General features: G+C 43.9%; 1 protein-coding gene across 1 annotated transcript in view; it reads right to left on the bottom strand.

Moving 5' to 3' along the window:
• LOC308152706 (interleukin-1 receptor accessory protein-like 1) overlaps positions 1–27,687 on the bottom strand; it is a gene marked incomplete at both ends in the record, with an annotated part of 199,840 nt that overhangs the window by 8,537 nt on the left and 163,616 nt on the right. Inside the window, 2 exons of the mRNA XM_080525758.1 lie at positions 9,145–9,290; positions 17,618–17,750. Of these exons, the coding sequence (XP_080381884.1) occupies positions 9,145–9,290; positions 17,618–17,750 (279 nt within the window). The remainder of the gene's footprint in view (positions 1–9,144; positions 9,291–17,617; positions 17,751–27,687) is intronic.

Genomic DNA, 27,687 nt, shown 5'->3' with positions numbered 1-27,687 from the left:
GGCCATGTTAGGGTCATGGGACTGAGGGAGAGAGCAATATACAAGAATGGATTATATAGCGCCTTATTCCAAAGCGCTTTACAATGGCCTCTCATTCACCCATTCACACACACATTCACACACCAAAGGTGGCAAGCTACCATGCAAGGCGCCTGCCCGCTCATTGGGAGCAATTTGGGGTTCAGTGTCTTGCCCAAGGACACTTCGACATGTGGCCAGCCGGGGCTCGAACCGCTTATCTGCCGACCTTGCGATCATTAGACGCCGGCTCTACCTCCTGAACCACAGCCGCCCCATTGTACAAGAGCAATGTATCGGTAGGTGATGTGGGGAAAAAAAGGTTGACAAACCAGACAAATCCTCAATAAACCTGTGGATTACAGTAAAATGGCAACTCTTTATTATCTGTTGTGATTCCAAGGTCCTCCCACCTTTTCCCAGGTGACATTTTTTGTCATTTAATGCACAATTTACCACTTCAAACAGTAAATTATGATCACCTTACATCCGGTTAAAAAGGAATAGGACTGGCCGATGGCTGGTAAATCATAGGAGTCAGAGTCATCTTATGGATCCACCGACAGTGCCTGACTGGGTGCCATTAATAACTTATTAGAGAAAGCCAATTGTGCCAGAGGATGTAATAAAGAAAACAATTATTAAAAGAATTCAGAGGGATGGCGAGGAGATGCCGGTGGCCGGGCACCAAGTGCTTACATTAGGGGGAACACAGGAGGGGACTTAAGCCCAGACGATTTATTTTATCAGTCCTATCTCCCCATAGGCCAGAGCCCATCGATTACCCCAGCAGAAATAAATAAATAAAGATAATAAAAGCCGGCAAAACAACTTTGTTGGGTTCTTTATCTGCAGCTTCTGCGATGCATGAAAGACATGCATAGTGCATAGGGTTACATAAAACGGACAATTGGACAGAGAGCCAGACAGACAGAGAAACGCCAGCGCAAACACACTCACATGCACACGCGAACGTGCATATACGTATGGAGGACCAAGTCTGAAAAATGAAAAATTAACAATAAATATATAGATAAATAAATGAATGTATGAATACATAAATGAATGAATACACACAGTATAAGGAAATACATTTCTATATTTATTTATTCTTTGTTTTCCACCTTCATTCTTTGTTTTCCACATTCTTTTCCACCTTCATTCTTTGTTTTCCACATTGTTTTCCACATTCATTCTTTCTTTTCCACATTGTTTTCCACATTCATTCTTTCTTTTCCACATTCATTCTTTCATTCTTTCCACGATTATCAGATCTGTATGCAAATATGGGGGCGTGTCTTGCATGTTGTCCTCACCCCCACGCATTTTCATTGGTTGATGCCCCACGCATTTTCATTGGTTGATACCGCGCGTGACGTGGTAAAAGCGACAAAAAGTCGAGATAGTCCTTGGGCCAAACCATTTTTCATTACCATCTGGGTGGGCAAATTCTAGATGTGATTTTTTTATTCCTATACATCCCTGGATAATGTTTTGATATGATAGACCTTTTGGTTTGGCAGTGTGTCCTTCGCTGAGTAGGCGTTGTCCCTCTCCTTGAGCAGTTTTCGGACCTTCTCAGTCATCCATGGCTTCGTGTTGGGGTAGACCCGGACACGTTTGTCCACGGTGGCTGAGTTGGTGCAGTTCACTATGTGGTTCAGAACCGACGACGTGAACTGTTCCAGGTCTTCATGCTCATATTCCTGCCATGAGGTGTCATTCAGGCAGATCTGCAGTGGAGCGGACCCTGCTGGCCAGGTTCTGACAGTCTTAGTGGTGATGGGAGCACTTTTCCTCATGGGAGTGTAGGCTGGGATCAGAAGGATGGACACGTGGTCAGACATGCCTAGATGAGCTAGCGGTCTAGCCTTGTAAGCAAGCTTGATGTTGGTGTATACCTTGTCCACTGTTTTTTCTCCTCTTGTTGCACATTTAACATGCTGATAGAACTTTGGTAGTACTACCTTCAGGTCAGCATGATTGAAATCCCCCGCGATTATATGCACTGCCTGAGGGTCCGCGCTCTGTCCACCACTGATGACGTCATGTAGCCGCGCCAATGCTAAGCTAGCATCCGCGCTTGGTGCAATGTAAACAGATGTTATGTACACCACGTTGAATTCCCTCGGGAGGTATGTGGGTCTGCATTTAACAGTCAGGTATTCCAGGTCTGGGGAGCAGTGGCTACTTACAGTTTTCGTGTTTAAGCACCAGCTGTCCTTCGTAGATATAATGAGGCCGCCTCCGCGCGTCTTCTCACTAAGCAGCGTCCGGTCGGCTCTGTGTTATTAGTGGTTATCACCTCTTAAATGTATGGACTGCTTTTCTTCAAAACCGGAGTTTTGCCAGAAAAAGTCCCCTGCCATATCTTGCTCCCCTTCGTATGATTCGCTCGTAGGTCGGGCTGTGGTTGTGATAGAGACGTGAGACCAGAGGGTTTTTTACGCACCTGAGTCTCCTGAACAGTAGATATCGACCCCTAGTCGATCAGACCTTCTTAGGCTGAGCTATGGTCACGTTTCCGCACCTACCCCCCTACCAGTGAATGCCATTTTTTTTGTGGGTCTCTGAAATAGAGGAATACATCTAGTTTGACATTAAATTACCAACCTTATTCTAAACTAAAATATTGTCAGGGTGCAGTAATTGGGGCAGATCTCATTACAACTTAGAGGCACTACAAACAAGGAATCTTCTGTAAATTTAACGTAAATTAAGTTTAATATTACTACAATATAAAACCCTGTCTCAAGCCTGGGTACACAGCAGGGTACAGAGTGCTACAGAGTAAAAACAAAACAAAACAAAAAACAGCCTAAAACATAATAAGTTTAAAACATTTAACTTTAACTAAAAAAACACAAAATAAATCACAAGAATGAACACAGTTCAACAGTCAAAGGCCTTTTTGAATAAGGGAGCCAATGTAGTGAGTGTAGAATGGGGGTTATGTGGGGGTTATGTGCTCGTATTTGCGGACTCATCAGGATCCTGGCAGTGCTGTTCTGGATGCATTGCAGCTTCTGTATGCTTTTGCCAGGAATCCCGATGAAGAGCGCATTGCAGTAGTCCAGTCTTGAGGAGATAAAGGCATGGACAAGTTTCTCTGCATCTGAGGGTTAGAGTGGGACGGAGTTTGGAAATATTTCTGAGATGATAGGAGGTATTGCACAGGTGTTTTATATGGTCACTGAAGGTCAGGTGAGGGTCAAACCTAGGGAAAGCAACTTCCTTCTCTAGCACCTTGGACAGGAAGGCAAGGTTGGAGACAGGCCTATAGTTGGCTAGAACCTCCGGGTCCAGGTTGGGCTTCTTGAAAAGGGGGCGGATGACAGAGACTTTGAGAGCAGGTGAGACATGACCAGTTCGAAGGGAGAGGTTAACAGCTTGAGTAATGAATGGGCTGAGAATGGGGATGTATAACTTGAGCAGAGCAGTGGGAATGGGGTCCAGGGCGCAAGTGCATGATTTCATACCTCTAAGGATTTCAATAATGTGGCTCTGCTGAACCTCTGAAGCATGGGAGGGATGGCAAACTCCCAGGCGAGGGGTTGGTAGCAGAGGGAGACAGAGAGGAGGAGCTGGGCATCAGAGATCAAATGTTGTTGACCTTGGATCTGCATCGCTGCTCTGTAGCTTCAGTAGTGGGAGATGGTTGTGGCTTCAGGAAATGGTTTATGGTGGAAAAAACTAGCTAGTTATAATAATAATAATAATAATAATAGTAATAATAATAATAATACCTTGAATTTATATAGCACCTTTCAGGGAACCCAAGGTCGCTTAGTTATCTAACTAGCTAGATATACATTACCACTAACTCTAAACTAGCTTGCTAGCTAAAGTTACCTGAGGTAACTTACCTCTAAATATGGATCTGACTGGGGCTAAGTTAATTTATTTGAGGGGGTAAACACACACTTTATTAGTTTTTTTGCTTTGAACAAATTACTTACCAACAAGGCATCTGCCTATGGTCCTAGCGGTCACCAGCAACTAGACTCACTCACTGAACATGTAACTACAGAGATGTGTGAAACCTGGACATAAACAAAACCTTCTAAAAGGGTTTAGGCAAGGCAAGTTTATTTGTATAGCACATGTCATACGACAAGGGAGAACTGTTGAGACAAGTTGACAAGTTGAGACGACAAGTTGAGAACTGTGTGAGAACGGGGCTATTCATAGCTTTCATGTGACGTCACAGCATAGTGGAAACGCCCACCTGACGGGCAAAAGGCACTTTTTGCGGGCAAAACCCACGGGCAAAACCCACTTTTTGCGGGTTAATAACTTTGATTTCCCGTGGGTTAGGAACATAATTCCAACGTGTCCGGATAGAGTAGAAGACAGGGAATCCAACACTATTTGAATGGAGTCGATCCTCCAGTCCTATCACCGTGGACACAGCAAGGAGCGAATTCCCGGATATAAATATTCCCTCGCCTCGCTGACAGCGGGAGTTGGGAGTTTCGTCCAGCAGCCGGTGAACGCCCGGTTGATCGAGTTTCATATTAAAAGTATATCTTCTCGGGGTGTCAGCGCGGTGGTTAAGGGCTCAAAATGACCGTATACTGATGGTGAATTTAGCAATAATAGTCTTATGTTTGTACCACCTCCATAACCGGTGTTATTCACGGGAAAAGCCGGTCAAGGAGGCACCCTTTGCAGGTCAATAACTTTGATTCTCCGGGGGTTAGGAAAATAATTCCAACGTGTCCGGATAGAGTAGAAGACAGGGAATCCAACACTATTTGAATGGAGTCGATCCTCCACTCCTATCACCGTGGACACAGCAAGGAGCGAATTCCCGGATATAAATATTCCCTCGCCTCGCTGACAGCGGGAGTTGGGAGTTTCGTCCAGCAGCCGGTGAACGCCCGGTTGATCGAGTTTCATATTAAAAGTATATCTTCTCGGGGTGTCAGCGCGGTGGTTAAGGGCTCAAAATGACCGTATACTGATGGTGAATTTAGCAATAATAGTCGGAGGCAAGGAGGCACCCTTTGCAGGTCAATAACTTTGATTCTCCGGGGGTTAGGAAAATAATTCCAACGTGTCCGGATAGAGTAGAAGACAGGGAATCCAACACTATTTGAATGGTGTCAATCCTCCACTCCTATCACCGTCGTGTATCTTGATAGTTCTTCATGAGTGAGGTGGTCTAAATAGTAGGCAGCCATGTTGAGCGATGTTGCTATGATACTTTTTGCCCGTCAGGTTGGTGGTTGCTAGGGAAGAAACCACGTGACTGAAAGCTATGAATAGACGCTCTACCCGTCTGTGGTGATAACTGCGTCGCTGCTTTCACACGTCACGCGCGGTATCAACCAATGAAAATGCGTAGGGGCGTGGACAACATGCAAGATACGCCCCCAGATATTTGCATACACATCTGATAAAGTGGAAAAGACAGAATGAATGTGGAAAAGAAAGAATGAAAGAATGAATGTGGAAAAAAAAGAATGAGTGTGGAAAAGAATGTGGAAAACAAAGAATGAATGTGGAAAACAATGAATGAATGCGTAAAATAATAAATAAATATAGAAATGTATTTCATTATTACTGTGTGTATTCATTCATTTATTTGTTCATACATTCATTTATTTATCTATATATTTATTGTTAATTTTGACAGACTTGGTCCTCCATATATACGCGCACGCGCACGCGCATACACACAATTTCAGACAGGACCATCAGTGTCTGCAATGATGACACAGATAGACAGAATTCAGAAACAAATTAACAGAAAAATGTAACAGGTAGGACATAAGAAATGCATCTTCAAAGCTGCTTTGTTCTTTAATTCAGCTGTCGTCTCTAATTGCATGTCCTATTTTTATGTTTTGGCTGGTTGGTGTCTTTCTTTCCGCTGGTTTTAAGAAGAGTGTACGACTCCCTCATTCCCCAACAGAGACTTATGTTAAGGGCACAGGCACAAAGAGAACAGACTGACCTAAATCTAAGTCAAGTTTACATACTTCCATAGCACTGATGAGACAGCTCTATGTTGCAGTGAAGAGCGCTGATTGGGAGGAGACAGGGTGGATTTCGATTTATTGTAACACTACAGCAAATTACCCAATGTCTTCACCTCTATTCACCTCTGTATCACGTTTCCTTCTGTCTGATTTCCTTCCTCCCTACCTAAGTGTGTGTGTGTGTGTGTGTGTGTGTGTGTGTGTGTGTGTGAATGTATGTGCATACTTTAACTGGCAACAGATCACAATGGTGTTTTCTAGTTATAGGATTGTTCCATTGCTACATTTTAAGATGAAACAAAAACAAACATTACATTTTTAATTCCTAAATGTTGAAGAGCCTTTGTATCTTGTCATTCATATTGAAGTATGGGCACACTAGATAAACATCAAAATCATCTAGAGGAATGGTAGCTTGTCGACATAGCTGAGCACGAAGTAAAGTGATTTTTGGAAATCTTTCAATCCAAAAGGTCCAGCATAATCTTCACTAGTTTATTCCAAGATTCCCTACCACAGTATAAATCCTTTAATATACCAAATGAAATGGAACTGGGCTGCCATCAAAGCTCGTTCCAAAGCTGCAAGCTTAAAAGAGAAATAACTTACTATGTAAATATATGCGCCACTGAAAACTTTTCGGGCCGCAGAGAAAACCTCAATGCTTATATAACCGACCAAAAAAATATTTACTTAAATCATGATTTTTCACACACCGTCATTACAATGCACTCTGAGAAAGAACAGTGAAGGAGCTTGAGATGAAAGAACACAACTCAGAAAGCTTGCTCGCACGCACGCACGCACGCACGCACGCACGCACGCACGCACGCACGCACGCACGCACGCACGCACGCACGCACACACGCACACACACACACACACACACACACACACACACACACACACACACACACACACACAAAAGCAACAACAACTGTAGAAGAAGAAAACAACTACTGTAAATGCTCAAAAGCCATAAGGTGAAAGATGAGAAGACGTATAAGGGATCAAAGGGAGAAGATCAGTTTCTGACACTTGTCTGGCTTAGCAACTCGCCAGGAACACTTCGGTCCCAATCAAATAATTGAAGTGTTGCAGGAAATGTCTCTATGGACTCTCTGTACCTGTTGTTTCCTAGTAATAAAGAGGTCAGGTGGGGTTTCATCTACGATACTCTACATAGTACTCAGGTGGTTGTTTCTCTACAATGAACGCTCGGGTTCAAAGATTCCTAACCTCAACGGTCTTTACTGGTTAGATTAAATACAAATAGATTACTCAGATGAACACATTAATAAAATACATAGGCTGCTACAGTATATCCTAGGAATAAAAGGCCAGTGCAGTTACAGTAGCAATATTCGCAGAAAGAGCTGCTTTCAAGGCTTTCTCCTCCTTTTATTCTGAACATCCACAATGTCACAAGTGCCCTGAAATTGTTCCTCTTGGCCTTCTTACTGGAAACAAAAGAACACAGAGTTACAGTCTTTTGTCAAGTTGTGAGACCCAGACCTTTTCTTTTTGTCTGGATGTTGTGGCGGATTTTGCACCACCACTGCTGAAGTTTTTTATTTAAAGACTGCAGACATCTTGTAGTTGCTTTTAAGGCACACAATGGCTGAAAGGACCTACAGTACATGTGTCTCAAAGAACCCAGACAAAGATTAACTGTGCTCCACTGTTCCCCTTTGAATTGCCAACAAGATGAAAGCTTAGTATTTCCACCCAGAGAGCACATTGTAATGCTTGACTTTAGGGATAACATTACTGAGTATGTAAAATACTGAACAACTTTTATATATGATATTGAGGGAGGACACTCAATTTACTTTCCGGTAACACTATACATCTAGGGAACAGTTGTTAGGCACTAATTTATATCTTATACATAGCTAATTGGGCCATTTATTAGCTCTTTATTTAATGTTTTCTTAGTCTCATGTTATTACTGCATGCATTTCGTTGTCTGGTACTTGTCTGGTACTTGTACTCTGCAATAAACATTCAAGTTGAATCTAATCTAATCTCATTAGTAATGTAGTATCTGCCAGTTAGATGGGATGTCAGCAACCCTCCAGGCAATGGCTCACATCCTGGGATTAAACTGGCTATCTTGTGGTTACTGCTTAGCCTCCTTAACCTCAAGGCCATCCATGCCCCGAATAGCATCGTTGTGTGTGTGTGGGTGTGTTGAGGGGCTGGGTAGAAATGAAACTCTTCTAAACAATATGTAGTGCCTAATAATTGTTCCCTAATCTCAAGTGTTACTGACTTTCTTTCTCCAAGTCAACTCTCTGTAGATTTCTATTGTCTGGAGGTTGATTGAAGCAACGTACATTGTGCTTTTGATTCTGCTTTTAGGACCAAAACCAGGGAAAGAAGTCTTGTGATTGTTTCCAATTACTGACTTCAAATTAACAGTACGTTCTTTTTTCAAAATCTCATGATGATAAACCTAATTCTTTTCAACCTGGAAGGGACAACTCTCTCGGAACAGCAAGTATGCAGCACATGCCAGCAAGTATGATGACCAGTAGTAATATCTCATTATCAGTCTCACAGTGCCAGACATCCAAGTCTCGTGAGCACTCGTCTTTTGAAAGTGAGTGAATTCATGTTTGGAAAGTGTGTTTAAATGGACTGCAGGGCTGCGAGCATTCACATTTTGATAAATATGATTTTTTAATTTTTCGTTACTCTTGAGAAGAGCAAATTAGTCAACATCAGCTAATAGATTTAGCTAACATTGCTAGCAAGCTACAGTATAGGATTTAAAATATATATATAATTCGGTTGTTGGAACACTATCCATGTGGGAACCAGTGGAAATGATTGGCTGTTCAGCTTCAAGATGTCTAGACTGGAAGCCAAAGTTACATTGAGACTACCCTGGATACAAATGGTAAATGGACTGCATTTCTATAGCGCCTTATTCCAAAGCGCTTTACAATGGCCTCTCATTCACCCATTCACCCACACACATTCACACACCAATGGCGGCAAGCTACCATGCAAGGTGCCAGCCCGCTCATTGGGAGCAATTTGGGGTTCAGTGTCTTGACATTTAAATCCACTATAACACAATCAGAGGTATGCTGTGGGATGCGAGTGTGTGATCTCTGTGTGTGTGTCTTACCTCGCTTGGTCAGCTGGATATTGGCCTGCCGTCTACCGTTGCCATTCTCCACATAGCAGGAGTAGTTCCCCAGATCGCCCTCCTCCACTGATTCGATTGTCAGGGAGATGGACACCTCCTGCTCTCCCAGGTGCTCCCTGATGGTCCTGCAGGGGGCAAGAGAGAGCACAGGCTCTGTGACGATTTGACAGCAACTTGGACTGACAGTTACCCAGCGTTATCCGGCTCATTGGTTGTGTTCCAAGTTGCCTACATTGCTGCACACCAGATCTCACAACAGTCATCTGGAGATGACTTTAACACGCCAAGAACTCCATCAATATGATAGAGCAATCTGCTGTGCTGTGTGTCTGCTAAATGGAAAGCAACTAGTGACTCAACATCCCCCTGTTTATTGTGGCATGATTACGCATGATGCCTGGATAGGAATCAAATGACAAAGGATCTCATTGGAGATGTGACTTGACATGACATGACAGAATAATGGTAGGACCCATACTATAATTGTACAGTACAGTACAAACCAAGGAGCCCTCCTGAATCTCAAAGTTTATGGAATATACTGTGGGGTTTGTATTACCTATTTGGTTTTAGGGACAGCTACCACAGAATTGAAATAACCCAGTGGCAGTTCCATTCAGCCAAGACCCATCACTCTATATTCATAGCGATTTTGTGGATACAAGATTTTGTAGTGCTACATTGAAGAACCTACAGTACATGCATTGTATCATGTTTGGAGTTCATAATATTATCGGATTGAAGTAGGCCTACTCTGAAATTAGACACCATTACTTCTGGTTGCACATGATGGGGGGTCTGAGGGGAAAACCAGTAGAATAATGAGCTGAAAAGTATTTTCTTGTTTTACAGCGGCTACTATGGAAACCCAGGGATGGCAGAAAAACATTATGCGGTTAAAGTAAATGAATCTCCCCTGCTGGGCACACATGAACCAGACGGAATAAATGGAAAAATAATGATCTCTTTTCTTTACGTTTACAGATATTGCTGCCATTTGGCTCCTTTTATGACATTCTGACTAATAATGCGAAAACGATGGCTGCAAGTGTGTCACACATTGGTGTTCATTTCTCTCTTGGGGGCACTCGAATATGGTCTTTTAATAACAATTAATCAAATTCCCCTTTTCCAGCATACTGGGTATGGGCGTTTATCAACTGAATTAGAAAGTGCAGCACTGGGGAAGCAGATGTGAATTTAATAATTACAGCTACGGCAATGCTCTTAGCACACAAATGGAACAGCCCCTACTGTAATTGCAAGTCCATAAAGCAGATATGGTGGCGAGACATTAGCTTTTCCTAAACGACCCAGAGGAGAGACACACATTCAACAAGGCAAGACGCAGGTTGAAGGACATTTTTTAAAAATTAAGAAAAAGGAAACAAGGAGAGGAGGAAGCCACTTTAGATGCACTGGGTGTTCTACCAGCGCCTCCATTCCATTGACTGTGTCTGGGCAGGTCCCTCAGAACAGCCCAGAAATCATTACGATGGCCCTTTTGAATATTAGGTCCCTATCTGACAAAACCTTTGTTATTAATGATGTTATCTCTAATTGGACTGTATGCTTATCTGAAACCTGGCTACACTTGAACGGGTCAGCCATGCTTAATGAAGCTCCCCCCCAGCAACGCAAAGTTGGAGCAACAGCTCACGTATCTGCTGAAGCTCTGAGTTGCAGGGGCGTTTACCTGCGATGATTCTAATCTGTGGTGTTAAAATGCCAGTGTCTTGTTCTGGAAGTAACTGTCTATAGGCCACCCAAGCAATGTCCTACCTTCTTAAGTGATTTTGTTGTGAACTCCTGTCTATTATCCATATCATTGATGATAATGAGACTGACTCGTAGGCCATGGATTTTGATTAATCCCTTGAATTCGGGCCAACCCATAACCACGGCCATTCCTAGACCTAGTGATTACAAAGGGTCTTAACAGTATTATATCCTCTATTATTGCTCTTGCCATGTCTGACCGATATTGTGTTTTCTTTACTGCAATGGTACCTAAAGTAAAAAAAACAACATTGTATGCATTGTCAATAATCATTATCTTAATCTCTTATTTTAAGAAGCAGCTGAGAATTTCATGATGATAATGAATATGAATAACACACCGTCAACAACCACAGCTTCCTTCTGTGATAATGATTTAGTAACCAGCTTCAACATCAAATTAAGAGCAACTACAATATCGACTCTGTAGGAGTCAAACTGAAAACGGTTGAGGTCAAACAGAAAGCTTTGTGGGAAGAGAATTTGCAGAAAGTCTGAGCGGAGATCTGCAGGTCCACCATGTTATATTCTTTAGCAGAACTAGACCATCTTTCTACTTTTAATAAGGCAATCAGAAACGCCGGATGAGATAATTTCTCAAAATTGATGATGAACTATGAATGAATCATAATAATTCAAGAGTGCTCTTTTCAATGATTGATAGCCTTATAGCTCCTGCCCCCACGACACCAGACGATGGGCTCTCCAACTCCAAATGTGAAGAATATAGCAACATACTTCAAAGATGAAAGCCAAAATCACTAGGTTAACTCTGTGAAGACCTGATGATTTGTTTGATGACATGTTACAGCACCCTCTTCAACCACATGGAACAGTATGAACTCTTTTGCAGTGGTCGATACAGAAATGCCCAGCAAAGTGGTGTCACAAGTCTTTTACATGCCCTCTCGGGCCCCATTCCAACCACTTTTTTTTTCCTGAAGAAAAGTAACTGTAATATCGAGCTCTCTGGTTGGCTGTAATATCCACCCCTCTGATTGGCTATTAAATACAGCCCTCTGATTACAATGAGCTCATCCTCCAATTTATGCCTCCACCAACCTGTGCGTGTGTGTGCAATATATCCTAGCTAATGATGTGATACCTTTTCAGCAATCATGGGCCATTTCACCCAACCAATTCACCTATCAATCATCCAACCAGTTGGATCTAGTTATCTAGATCAGATCATGAAGCAGCCAGGGCAAATAAGGCAAAATATTGCATCCTCTCATATCCTCCATGATCGGCGATAGTGCCAGGTGTGGAAGTCATCAGTGGTCATCAAGGAAAGGAGTCGAGGAGAGGAAGTCATTTTAGTGTATTAAGACCAGCCAATAATGACATGTGTGAGAAATGAATCCCTCCTTTATAGTCCAGCCAGGGTCTTTAACAGCACCATCCCTCTCCATTCCCTGGCCAGCCAGCCAGAGACATAGGGGCCATGAGGCTGAAGGATAGGCCTGAGCTGATGGCTTTTTAAAGAGGCCAGTTGGCCATGTGTGTCACTACATGGACTTTAAGTGTGTGAAAAAAGAAGAGGAAATAAAAACCATTGGGAATCATCACGGGTCCCTGGTGGCTTTGAATGTTTCCGTGCTTCATTAGAGTTGTGGATTCTGTGTGATATCTGTCAAGCCTTGGGTTGGAGTGTGTGTGTGTGTGTGGAGTGTGTATGTGCTTGCGTGTGTATGCTTTAGTGCAAGTGTGTGTGTATGTGTGTTCAGGTTTTGCTTGAATAGAATGTGCGTGTGTGTGTGTGTGTGTGTGTGTGCATGCGCCAGTGTGTGTGTGTGTGTGTGTGGGGTGGGGGGGTGGGAGGGGGCAGTGTGAAACTGGCAGAGCGTTGCTCTCTGGACGGAGATGAAAGAGCACTCTGGTCCTTGATGTTCCACTGAGTAAGGGAGCCAGTGTGAACACACAAGGGCCTGCTGAGATCATACACACATCAGAGAGAGATGCGTCAACACCCCCTTAAACCCACCACAGCACATCTCCTGGCTGCCACACTCACAATGTCCCCTCAGCCGACGCTCACAGGGTGGTGTTAGATGAACTGCAAAGATACCTGACAAATTGCCTGCTGAACCACCAGCACATACAGTCAAACTGTTATGTCATCATGGGGTGGGGAATAGCAGCACGTTGGAGCGGTGGTTTGGATCAGCTGTTGGATCTCCAATCCTCTTTTGGCATTTGTGATTTGGATTGGAATTCTGGAAAACTCTTCGCTAGCCAGTGATAGAAAATACTGTTTCATGGGGTGAAGGGCAGAGAGGGTATACACTGTGTTCAGGGGAGGCTGCTGGAGGTAGCAATTGGAGGAAGAGCTCATTGTGATGCATGAAATGGAATGAGGAGGAAGGGTATCAAACACGTATGATGATAGATCAGGCACATTGGTCTTCTCTGGCTCCCCAGTACAGAACTGTATAGTATGTGTATGTGCTTCTGTTTGTGCTCTGCATGTCTCTAGGCATACACTAGACATAGATTTGTCAGTTTACAACAGTTTTCCTCATGTTACAGGGGCTCCTGTTCATTGGTTCCTCGAACGCAATGGCATTACGGCATTACGGCATTATGCATGCACATTATGGCATTACATCTCTTATAAACTCTGAAATAAAGCAGAGCATGCTGGCTTCTCTTTAGTGTACACTGTATGTAACAATCGTATGCCCAAAAAAAAATCTTATTACTGAGCTCTCTTGAGAGAATACTCTTAAGCGGGGTACACACATAAGGATTTTCAAAATCTTAACCGAAATCTTATCTGAGACAGACCCCACACATGAAGAAACAAAATCTTGGATTGAACAGCCTAGATCGTATTGTGTGTGGTGTGCGCCGATTTCCCCATTTCAGCACCCCACAGACATAAAGATTTTCGTTACGACAGACTCCAGACTCTCTAGAGTCTCGTTCCCCAAGTCAGAAATCTCGCGTGAACCCATCCTTTTAATATTGCCTTTAAATTACAAAATAATTAAATTAAGATTATATAATGATTAAAGCACTTTGAGCCGCAACGTTTGCAGGAAAAGCGCTATACAACTAAAGTTATTATTATTATTATTATTATCTAACGTAGTACCCTGACTGACCTGTACGAGACAACCATGTGCGACAGGGCAAATAAAGTGCCGAATAACGAAAAGAAGAAGTCAGCTCGCTTCTTGATTGGCTCCATTCCATCCACGTTATAGTTGGACTCGCGAGCAGGGTTGCCAGATGGAAATGACATTTTCCACCCTAACCACAGTCTAAAACCGCTAATTCCACCAAACAATCTGGCAACCCTATGATTTCTGGTCGTAAGTATTGAACACATTTGAGATTTACGATTGCCGGCCACGCCCATTTTCCGAGCAGGTTGTCGGGAGAGATTGACTCTTAATACACCTCACACCACAGGATTTTCTTATAGGAAAATGTTAAGAGCCATCTGATAATCGGGCGTTTTCTGTCGTTTTCAGCCATCCGAAAATCGCCAGAAAATCCTTAAGTGTGTACCCCGCTTTAGATGCAATGATTGCTAGGTGTGGATTTCAAGTGGGTTGGATGAAAAACAATGAAACAAACAAGCATGCACGCACACGCGAACGCGCACGCTCACACACACACACACACACACACACACAGATTTCTACTACCTCTTCACCAGAGCAGGAGGCACCCATATTGTTCATGAAGTGCCCATGAAGCGCTTCTCTCTCTCTCTCTCTCTCTCTCTCTCTCTCTCTCTCTCTCTCTCTCTCTCTCTCTCTCTCATAGATTTACAGTATTCTGGGTCTAATTGGTTGAATGTCCTTCACCAGTGGGTAATGGCGCTCCACTGGGTTAAACCTGGTGGCTAACATAATGCTGCCATTGACAGGGACGTGTTCCTTCTCCCCTGCTTTGTATGACTCTGTGACGGAGTTAACCTTTCCATTAGCTGACACTTGCTGAGCACAGGAACCTGTGTCCATGGGAACATAGAGTAGGTGTTGAAGGAGGAGCCTGGGTCATGATGGAGGTAAGAGCAAACCAGGAGGAAATGCTTCATTAGTTTGAAGTTTTCTTATCCACTCCATTTCTAGAATGATTAATCCACTGCTTCGGAGTGCAATGTGAGGGCAATTACAATAGATCAGTTCTGATCTACAAATCCATAAATTCATGTAAAAAAAGGAGGTTATTTCCTAATCTGAGGGTGGTTAATGTTCATGAAAGAGGAGGTGGGGATTCAGAGGAATCTTCATTTACAGTCCAAGCTGGGCTTCTGGTGCAGTACATATAATCTAGATCAGCGGTCCCCATCCACTGGGCCGCGGACCGGTACCGGTCCGGGGGGTCATTTGGTACCGGGCCGCACAGAAAGAATAAATAATAATTTAAAAAAGGGTGAAAAAAGGTTGGGGGACCGCTGATCTAGAATTTAAAATAAAAAATGTATGCTAAATAAAAATAAAAGCTTCTAGCTTGTAGTGAGTTGGAAGTATTTTAATTCTATATAAGAACTCTGAAGAATGCTTTAAGCTGAAACATGTTATGAAGATAAAGGGTATCTTTTTATTCGGCGCCTGTAATCCTCTTGAGGATAGGCTGACATTTCTGTATGTTCAGCTAGAAGGTTACATGGGCATGCCCTGGTTATGTGTGTACTATAGTAAACCATGGTGAGGACCTGTGTGTGTATGTGTGTGTGTGTGTGTGTGTGTATGTGTCAATGCAGAGAGCTGGCTCTCCAGACGCCCACAAATCAGAGCAGGAGAACTCCCAGAGTTCCCCTCTTCAGCTCTTTGACTATCGCCCACTCCATCTAACTTTAGCATTTGAGACACACAACGTGATAAGCAAAGCAGAGGCCAAATCACTTTCGGAGGAACGCCTGCACTATGCACACATACACGGCATATGATAATAAAGAATGCATGATCATCTGCATAATTGATGAATGGCATAAAACATTCATGGATATTATTAAAGAAATAGCACAGCTGGCGATGGCAAAAATCCATTTTTACTAGGGCTGTCACAGAATGCAGTGAGTTGTTTGCGGTAACTCGGCTTAAACGGTTGTCATTGCATCGCCGTGTCTGCCTTGTGCAAGGATAAGTAATCCTGACCTCCGATGTGTGGCATGCATACACATCCTGAAGCTGCTCCCGTACCTCATATATATTACAGTGTTAAAACCATCTCTTCCTGCTGTAGGGCCCCGTCCATACACAGATGGATGAAATGCACGAAGAACGCATTATGCATTCGTCTGATTGGTCAAAAGGTTAAACGTGTTGAAACTTTTAAGAAACATAAAAGGAAATATAACCACAAGCGGCAAAGGAGCGTGTTCCTACAAATATGCCCCCATAACCATAAATGGGGTGAGATTGACAGACATGGGGTAGACCTACAGACAGGTTGTAGATTGACAGATAGGGGGTAGACCTTCAGACAGGGGGGTAGACCACTCACCTAATATGGGCCAAGTTGAACTCATGATATACTAAGCTATGATATTATGAAGTACCCTAGGACCACGGGCCTGTAAGGTACCAGTCACCTAATTATGGCCTGATATACATAGGCTACTATGCTATGATGATAATATACATTAAGCATAAATATGAAAATGCATTGTGGATTATCCTTCCCCAGTTAATGACCCCAGCTTTGTTGTATAGTTTATGTCAATTATTTCACTACTTATAATGTGCTTACACTATATTCTGCAAGCCTAGCATAGTATGCCACCCCCATCTGACTGAATCAGGTAAAGCAGTCATGAGAAGATGAGTTTTAAAGTGCTATATTAGAATTAGCCTTAGCTTTTAGCCAAAATGTTCAAATTTCAAAGGCCTGTTTTTTGAGATATCTGGAAATGCTTCAACATGGTAACACATTGTAGAGCCAAGATGGATTGTTAATCAGACATGGGAGGTACTGTATATGTTTTCAATATAGTTATAGAGTATGTTAAGTGATATGGACCAGAGTAAAGTTGTCTGAAAAGGCTATTTGTGAACGATATATAATGTTAAGCTGAATGGAATCAATATACAGCATAGAGGCAATGACAAGGTTAGTGAATGACCTTGAGAAAGCAGTGGGAAGATGCATGTGGACGAACCCAGCTGCATAAAGATGTGCGTTCTCGCTACTTTTCCGAAGATGCATTGGAGGCATTTAATCGACCACCGCTAATGAAAAAGCTCACAGGTAAGAAGACTACGCTTTATCATAAGACGATAGTTTGAGGGCATTCTGAAGTTAATTATTTACTTTTGGTTATTATAGCGCCACCTATGGTCTAATCATGCTCATTCTTTTAGCCATAGTTACTGATAATCTCTAGTTGCATGCAAATTCATAGCATTTTTGGTCAGGGACTTTTTGAGCTATTTGACTAAAGCCAGTAAAAGAATAATAAGTAAACCACCAATAACAATACTGTTACTACTACTAGTAGTAGTAGTAGTAGTAGTAGGAACACTAATTACAGGAATATGTAGGACAGTTGTCTGTTATCTCCATTGTCCGTCAACATAAACACTTATGGATGGACCATTAGCCCACATGAACCCTTATGGATAGACCATTGGCCCAAACTGTTTTGACAGATATATGGCCAGGGGCCGTATGGCTCTTTGGCCGGTAATTGCATGTTATTGAGACAGGGTCTTACTTGATGTCACTCTCATGAACCCGGCTCTCATCCAAGTCCTCGATGAACTTCTCCCCCTTCATCCAGTAGATAAGTGGACTGACGTCCCCACTGTAGCCGAAGAACGCTCTGCAGGTGAGGTTGACTGGATTTCCTGTAGAGGACAGGGAACAGGAAATTACCAGGTTATTGAATTGATTGTGGTTTAAAGGGTTGAAATAGGGCCAAAGTCAGACCTAATGGATTAGCCCCCTAGTCATTTTGTTGTATAGTCACTGATCAGAAAATGATCTTCAGTGGTCTCTCCTGAGACAACTGTATGAAACTCAGAAAAGACAATAACAAAGGAAAGACAATAACAGGCACTTTCTCACGCTCCCATGTGCAGTTCCTTCCGTCTCAGGAGCCTTCGTTAGAGCGTGAGTCAGAATTTAGAACCTAACTAAGATCTAATCTAATCTCTGAACATCTATACTACGACCACAACCAGCCCAAGACTGGGATCACCTCTAGCTACTGTACCTAATGAAGAGAACATCAATACATATTTTTTTTTTCAGTTAGCCAGGAGAGGGATGGAGAGAAGCTTCCAGTAATGATGGAAAAGGACTCTCCTACACTCCTGTGTCCTTCTACTCGTCAACCCTACCAGTTACTGTACTGTAATGCGAGTGTGAGAGATCACTCATCTTTCACACTCACATCTGTTTGATGTTCTGGGGCAGTGTAGACACTGGTTGGGCAACCGAAAGTGCATCTTTTCTTTATATGAGGGCACCATCAGTTATCGCGACTGCTTTTGTGAAAGTGGAGCGCTGACACGTTGAAATATAATTCATGGAACAGGCATGTGCTCTCAGATTTGGCCAGACTACTCATGAGTATAATTTGATGGTAAATGGACTGCACTTATATATTTCAAAGTGCTTTCAAATGGCCTCTCATTCACCCATTTACACACACATTCACATACCAATGGCAGCAAGCTACCATGCAAGGCGCCGGCCCGCTCATTGGGAGCACTTTGGGGTTCAGTGTCTTGCCCTAGGACACCTCGACACGTGGCCAGCCGGGGATCGAACTGCCGAACCACCGACCTTGCGATCACTAGACCTCCTGAGCCACAGCCGCCCCTGATGGCAAATCTCAAAACCAACCAAAACTATATTTCCAAAAGGTACAACAAATATGGCCGCCGTTCCCTCCATCAGCTGATTTGAATGTCCGTTATATCAATTCTAATTCTATGGACCTGGAGTATTTAAAGAGCCAGATGAGGTAATGGCATTGTGATGGGGTGCTCAGCTGCACACAGCTCCATCATGAAGCAGCAACAGCAGCAGTAGCAGGGCAGGGTGATGTATAGATAGACTCCTGGAGCCGGGACAAGACTGACACTGTCAATACATTGAGGGGGTAAGCTGACACGGCTCAGGAGACATTCTCTCCATCTGAAGGAGTTTTTCCTCCCAAGCTCAGCTCATTTTGAACGCATATCTTATGTGTTGGGAGAGATAAACCAGTTTAAAGCCCCCTCTTTCTCTCAATCTCTCTCTCTCTCTTTCTCTCTCTCTCATTCTGTCTAACTCTCTCCACCCAGCTCTTGGGACAGGAGGATGAGAGGAACTGGATTAAGGAACTCTCTCTCTTCCATCCCTGTTCTTTCTCTCCCACCGTACCTCTCCTCTCTCTCTCTCTCTCTCTGTCCCTCTCTACCCCTTCATCTCTCTCCTACAATGTGCCTGTCAACCTTCAGTAGAACCCAGAGGTGTGACAACCACACTGTAGCCTAAAAACACCAAAGCAACCGCGCAGAGCATACAAACATATTAAGCCGCTAATCAAGGGCATTATCAAAATGTGTGTTCAAGAAGGCAAAGGGGTGATTTAGCATCCTTCATTAGTGTTCCTCACTCACCACCCCTATGGCTGAGGCTCAGATGTCTGAAAGATGGCAGATAGCCCCGCCGTATAATTGGGTACTTGGTTGTTCAAAGATGATAAGGGATTTTACCGTTTCCCTCGGCCCCATTTTTTAAACAGTTTTGTAGCTCTCATAAGATGCAGAGAGCAAAAAGGCATGCATTTGGAGACTAATAAAGGACCTGGGAATCCAATGTAGTTGTACATTTTCATCTATGATTAACTGTAACCTTTTCTACACTTTGTATTAGTGAAGGTGCTTTAAATGGCTTACAACTGTGGCACTGAGATTGAGTGTGACAATGCTTACTGACCGACAAGGTCAATAAGGCTATGGAGCCACTAATGGAGCAGTACCTCTCCAATCCACAAGAGGTCACTCTGGAGCTAAAAAGCAGGTACGGACTGGTGCAAAAATCTGAAAAGCCAAGCGTTTTGACAGATACAGCAACGGTATAAGAGGAATCATTGTTTTCCTCATGCAACTCCACAGCAAATACCTGTACCTTTATCATGGTGAAATCGAATTCATACACACACATACACAAACGGTCACGAATGCATGTGCGCTCAGGCACGCATACAGACACGAGCGTGCACACGCACAGACCCACAGACCCACAGACCCACAGACCCACACACACACACACACACACACACACACACACACACACACACACACACACACACACATACACACACATACACACACATACACACACATACACACACATACACACACATACACACACATACACACATACACACATACACACACACACACACACACACACACACACACACACACACACACAACTCCAGGACACCAGGACACCAGGACACATTAAAATCCCCAACCCCTGGCCTTAGCCCTGGCCGGAAAAAAAAGTCCTAATGCGATTGTCTGCACTCTCTTTCCTCTTCCTTATCTCCCTCTGCCTTTCTTAAGCCTCTCTTAGTCAGAGTAATAAAAAAATAAAAAAAGCTACAGCAATGGCAGCTGCTTCTGTGTGGAGGAAACAGTCGATGGGATGCCTGATCACCAGAGGAGACACACAGGATGAACAGGATGCTACTGTACAACGCAAAAGAGGAGGACGGGGGGGGAGAATGTTCCTATGCTTGGTCAATCCAAGACAAAAGGATGTGTGTGTGTGTGTGTGTGTGTGTGTGTGTGTGTGTGTGCATGAGAGAGTCAGGAACAGACTTGAATCATGCTCAGCTGATGCACTGGGCTAATCATTTCTCTCTGCCGTGTCTTTGTCCAATCATCCACTATAAGCTACGACATACAGTACCGCACTGCATTCAATAAGCCCTCTCTCCACTCGCATGTGGCCCTATACGCAGCCATTCGTATGTTTCCATTGGACCTCATTACCGACTTGGCAGACGAGATGATTCGCTCATTAAGGGAGTTTATGGGGCGCCACCATGCAATAACTAAACCACTGTCTCCTAACCATCCACCAGGGGCGCCACCATGCAATAACTAAACCACTGTCTCCTAAGCATCCACAAGAGTAAACAGCATCATTACATTTGTCATCAACAGAGTTGGGGAGAACAATGCATCCACTGAAGGTTTCCTTTTCGTCATCTGTACCTAACAAAGGAGTGTGGTGATCCACATCCAATCAGAGAGCACGTACACATCAATCAAATGCAATAGTATTGGGATCAATGGATCGATGTGTGGCTGCGTGGACATCGATATGGGTTATACAGCAGCATAGACTCTGAAGTTATAGTTAGAGAGAGAGAGAGAGAGAGTGAGATGAAGGGAGAACAACATCTATAAAAATCAGGCCTGGTGGAGAACAGCCTGACATTTAAAAAGATCAACAGCCTCTTTTGCATAGCGATTTCAACAATGCAATGCACTTAAGTACAGAGGGTGATTATTATTATCACTAAAAGTCTGCAGCCCTTCAGGATAATTATTTTACAAAACTTCACGGTTAAAGTTGAGTATAGAACAAAAAAGGTTGTTACTCTTACTTTATAATGTAATGTAATTATAATAATAATATTATAATCCCTCTAATCACTGGCTCACATCCAGGGATTGAGCCAACAACCGTGGTGTTACTGGCTAACCTCCCTAACCACAAGGCTAGCCTTGCCCGCAATAACATTTTAGTGTGGGTGGAGTCTTGAGGGTCCCGGCAGAAAGAGTTTATAAGCTACAAATGAGTGCCAAATATGTGTTCACTAAAATAAATTCGTACCTGGAACACTGTTGCTGACCACAATAATAAAACTAGTAGTAATAATACTACTACTACTACTAATGATGTCATCATTTATTACAGAGACATGTTTATCTGAGAATTCTGTTGAAATGCTAGTTCACAGCTTCAGGGAATAGTGTCCTCTGTGAAATTCTGTTGCTATCCAATGTTAGCAGGGGATATGATGCGGAAGAGAGGTTGAACCCTCACTGAGCATTCACATTAAGTAGCGGAGCCCTATGTTTAGCTCAGGTCTACCGAGAGGCCTGGAGAATTTCTGAGCAGCACCCTGTGGGATGAGCTACTGAAGGAAGGTTGGAGAGAGAGAGAGGGTGAAAGAGAGAGGGGGGGGGGAGATAGAGAGAGAAAGAGAGCTTAGTGGGGTCCTTCAGGCCTTGCAGCCTTTCAGCCTTGATGTGTGCCCACCTCAGCTCTAAGTCCAGGTTCCCTATAGGCACAGCACAAGGATCAGCTTACCTCAATCGCCCCATTTACAGGGAGGAATTGCAAAACTGAACATAATGGATCCTACACCCCCACCCCACCTTACTCCAAGCCTCTTCACCCAGCCTTCAAGCCCCCCCCCCCCCCCCCCCCCGGACTAGTGGAGTGAGAGTTTCAGTCAGCCAAGCCAAGCCACGGATGGCATACTGTGTCCAGGAACTCTACACATCCTCTCTCAGGCGGAGTCCGTCAAGCAGTGACGTCGTTAGGCCTGGGCGTCCAGGGCTCCGAATGTTTTCTGAATAGCACCGGATCTCTGGATCCTCGGGGGGGGGGAACCCAAAGAATCATCTACTGCATCACCATCGATTTAACGCATCGCCATCGATTTAGCGCAAGCTACCACCCGTCAATCAAACATTCTGCTACCGTCACCCCCTAAATAACCCCCCCCCCCCCACCCCCATCGATGAAACATAGGCTGGGCTAAGCCCCGGATGTTTCAAGATCCTAACAACACCTCTGCCATCAAGTACAGGACAAGCACTACACAGTAGCAATGTAGGTGCTGGTCCCAGGGTTTGGGCCATTGTGTGACGGATCAATGGGGCTCTTGAGTGGAACGAGGGAGGAAGGCTGACCGACTGGACCCACTGAAGCGAGTACTTTGTAAGGTAGGAGGTGTGAAAAACCGGAGGGCAAATGTTGCTCTTTATATCCTTCAAATCCCAGTGAAAGAGGTGGTGAACAGGAATCAATGTCTCTCTCTAGCAGGAGAAAACGAGCGGAGAGGATAATTTTCCTCTGCCTTGGGGAGGCGAGAGTGGGGCTGACGTAGCTCACCTGGGTGTCCGAGGCCTTGGGGAGGCGAGAGTGGGGCTGACGTAGCTCACCTGGGTGTCCGAGGCCTTGGGGAGGCGAGCGTGGGGCTGACGTAGCTCACCTGGGTGTCCTCTGCCTTGGGGAGGCGGGAGTGGGGCTGACGTAGCTCACCTGGGTGTCCGAGGCCTTGAGGAGGCGGGAGTGGGGCTGACGTAGCTCACCTGGGTGTCCGAGGCAAGTGTGTGTGTTCACACTCAGCACAGAAAGTGCAGTCTCTCTCTCTTTCCCAGTCCCTCTCTCCCTTTTCTGCTTTCTATGCTTTACCACCTCTGCCAATACTTTATCTTGCACTCCCACTCTCCTTTTTTTTCTCTTTTCCTTCTCTCCCCTTCCTGCCCTGTCACCCTTTTCCCTCATCCCCCAACTCTCTCATGCACTCTCTCTGCCTCCTGCACTCTCTTTCTCTCCCACTCCTTTCCCCCTCTCCCAATACTCTCTCTCCCTGCTGCTCTCTCCCCCTTTCCCTACTCTCTATCTCTCTTATGCCTCCTCTCCTCCTGTCCCCCTCCTCTCTACTTCTCTATCACCTCTACCTTGTTCCATACTCTCTATGTCTCTTACTTCTCCTCTCTGCCCCCTAATCCCTCTCCCCCCTACGCTCTACTCCCCTCCCCTCTGTCCCTCTCTCCATCTACCTCTTACCTTTGAGCGCGTCCCAGGAGAACCATGTGTGTGTTGTTATGCCCCTAGCCCATTATGTTCTATGTTTTATTTAAGGATGGCTTCCTGAGGAGGTGTGGCTGAGGCGGGGCCAAATGGAGGTACTAATTGCTGGGGACTGATTGCAGACGCATTCCACCTGCTGCCCCAAGATTGGCACATGAGAATCAGCAGCTTGGCTCTATAAAGGCTCGAGCCTTTGGACACAGACTCTCTCTCCCCCTCAACCCTGCCTGTGTGTTGTTGCCTATTATGTCAAGCCTTAGGGTTTGTTTAGTTCTTTGTAGTTGTTTTTGTTTGGGTTTTATTTGGGAATTATGGGTTTAGTTAAGTTTTTGTAGGTAGAATGTAGTTTAGATTAGTTAATATCACAGGGTGGAGAGTCATTTAGTTTCCTCCTTTGACTATGGTTTTTCTTATAGCATTCCTTTTGTTTACTTAGTAGCATAGCTTAATAGCCTTATTTAACACCATTTAGTTTCTCTTTTTCCGCCGCCCTGTGTTTCTTTAGATAGTATTATGTTAGGCAGGACTGTATTTTGGGTATGTGTATTTGTAGTGGTAGTGGTTTGTTTATGACGTTGAGACGTCTTAGGCCTTCAGTCGTAACAGTGTTTACATTCTGGAGCATGACAAATAATGGGGACAATGTAGTGCTGCAGTGGTTGAGGGACTGTGCAGCATTAGCTAAAGGTTACAGCTCTGGTGCTATCAGGAGAGCCCATAGACAAGATACCTGTAGTTTCAACAAGAATGTGAATCCGTTTTTTTCGTCTAAGGAATGTCAACATGTTGCATGCTTATCTAATGGAAAGTATATATCGATGTGGCTTTTGACGGTGTTGTCTTGCGGCTATAACTACTGTGTAAGCAGTAAAAAAGGGACACACGGAACACACAACTGTGCATGTGGTTTCCTTTTACATTATGCTGTACCTGCTGCTGTGTTTTCTAATATATTTATCCGTTTGCATTTATACTCTTCTTGCTGTGTTTTTTAGTTTTTGTGAATGCCCATCTGTAAAACACATTGAACTGCCTTTTTGGATGTTTGTGATGGAAATGGGGGAAAAAAACAGGGTCTATATGACCCTGGTTAGATGGAAATCACACCACTAACTATATGGACTACTACTCTGAATCCATGACTGTCTAATCTTCCCCTCGGCAAAACTGGAAATGCAGGAGAGTGCTCATCCAGTCTTCCATAGTGAATATATTCGTCAATCTCGCTATTCCTACTGCATATCCACATCAAGCCTTTTAGATTGTCCCTCTAGGCCTAGGGCCTCTATAGTCCACTGTGAAGACACTTTCCCTCCTTCCCAGCGTCCTCTTCTGTAACCCTCCAATCCGGCTAACACACGGCTCAGTTTAGGGCCTATTGAACTTTATAGACAAGCTTTATGTGCAAGCAGTTCGCCGGTGGAGTTTTAGAATTCAGATAACCTTGTGCTTCTTAAAAAATAGCTTGTCTTAAAACCTTGGCACTTAAGCCTCTCGCAATCCATTTAATTAAAACAATACAATAAATTACGAGCAATGCTATCAAGGGAGAGAAGTAAATAGAAGGGAAGTTAAATTATGACCTTGCGCTGGAGAACATTTTAAGGGGGTATCATGGCGCATGCATAAATTTAAGCCTACAAGTGCTGACCTGTCAATCACTCAAGTTCCCAGAATGCAATGCACAGATGTACATGGAACGTGGAACATGGAAGTCCATATTTCATGCTCCGTGGGAGAGCCACTAAATATAAACCCATGTTTGTATGACGTATGAGAAACGATGCTATAATTCAATATATTTAGGAACCATGAAGCATCCATATCAAGGATAAACATACAATGATACATTCTCAAATGTGTAGGTTGATGCCAATTTAATTTCCCATGATGGGATAATAAAGGAAAAGTGAGGGATATCGTATGATCATTATATGGTTCTGACAAGCTGAAATGTCCTAAAATTACATGTCAACTGTAACATAGTCTCCAAATTAATTCGTTCTGGAGGATTGTTTCTGGAGACCAAAGAATACATTCTGTGTCAACGTATTATCTGGCTATACCAGCATTGACCACATGTGGTGCTGTAAGACACGTGGGGCGACTGTGGCTTAGGAGGTAGATGTCATTTCAATGTATTATAGACCTTTTCTTTATAACAAACACAACCAAAAATTCCCTAGTATGCTGATGTCTCTATCTAACTAGCTAACGTTACAACATTGTTTGAAGACTGATTTGTGCATGACAGTCCAGCATTTTGACATATTTCCATGTCACATTTCCCCCCTTTGATGGCATAATGACGGCCGAAATGTTACTAAAATCCAGCAGCAAAATTGTTGTTACCTTGTTACCTTGTTACCACTCCTCTAATATCAGTGCAGACTGGCAGGATAGGAGCATGGGTTGCTAGCCTACAAAGCACTGCTATTCTGTCATGAACATAAATTGTGAACGAATCACGAGCATCCATGCTTTTTCTATGATACTACTGATGACGTATCAGGGTCTTGAAGGGTTGTCCCATTTCATAGGGGAAGATTTCAACCACTACCCCTTGTAACTCTGTTATGAGGGGCAAGCCGAAAAGCAAGTGGCACTCGAAAACAAGGGGTAGGGGTAAAAATAAGACATGGGATTGGGCCAGAGAATAGTAGTGTAGTAGAGACAGAATGTACTATACAGTGTGTTTGCGTCAGTGATCATGTGTGTGTGTGTGTGTGTGTGTGTGTGTGCGTGTGCGTGTGTGTGTATAAAGGTGACAATGGGTGATGTCTGAGGAAGCATACTGATGAGTTCTCCTTGTAAACTGATCTCATTACGCCCCCCTCCCCCTCTCTCTCCGCAGGTACCACAACCACTATCTCAATGATGGACATGTTTCTCAATCACTGTTACCGTATTTGCATTCCTAATGACTTGTGGCACCATGCCTGGACCGGGGGAGAGCTGTCAGACTTGCCTTGACTTATCTGAAGGGGCCAAGCCGTAACTTCGGCAGACTGGCCCCAGACGATAAAATGTTCTGCAATGGCCTTGTCACAAAAACGCCAATTTTAATGTCACCGGTGACACAGCCTACCTCGCTGCAACACTTAGCCAAATTGACTTAGGATGTGCTTAAATCATATTTTTCAAACCAAGGCAAGGGGGTAGTATTCTGTAGGGGGAGATAGACATAGGGTTGATGTGCAGGTTGGAGCTGTCAAAATTGGGATGTGTCCCACTGGGTCTGCTGCACAGCATGCTGGGATAAAGGAGGGAGGGCTGGGTTTAGATTCACACTGAGCGCTGACTGACAGAGGATGGCCACGTTGAATGCTGATTGGTTCAGAGCAGCATGGATACCCACTCTAGGTCAAGGACTGAAGAGTTGAGTATCAAGTCGGAGACTACAAAGCACATCAAAGATAAGGATCAGGAGGATGATGGACAATGCCGTGACACATCCTGAATGACAAATGAGCGTATGATAATGAAACATGCATTTATGACATCTCACAATTCCATGCAGTGCATGAGGTAAAAAAGTAAGAGTTACAGTATCTGTACTTAATGGCAATAGGGAAAGGACAATATACATACATCTACTGTATGCATAGAGTCGATTGTATATGCATCGAGTGTATGAGAGTCCATTTCCCTGAGTCACTTAGCCACAAGCCACACAGCCGCAGTGGCATTGCAACAGTAAACTCAAACATCATGTGGAAGTTAATCTCTGGCTGCATAGTGAGGCTATAATACTAAAGCTCATGAGGAATTACGGGGAGATTTTAGAGAAAAGCTGCTGGCAGCAATTTCCCTGTCGCTTTATTAGCCAAGATGTGCAAATTGTGTTAGCACTTTAATGTGACAGGATACGTCTTGTTTTCCACCACATGCTACTGGACATAGAGGCTAGTGGGGGTACTATGGGGGAGGTGTGTGTGTGTG

This window comes from Nansenia antarctica, assembly GCF_963989245.1.
Source record: "Nansenia antarctica genome assembly, chromosome: 3".
NCBI lineage: Eukaryota > Metazoa > Chordata > Actinopteri > Argentiniformes > Microstomatidae > Nansenia > Nansenia antarctica.
The sequence above is the reverse complement of the archived record's forward strand: the minus strand, read 5'-3'. Positions and strand labels throughout refer to the sequence as shown.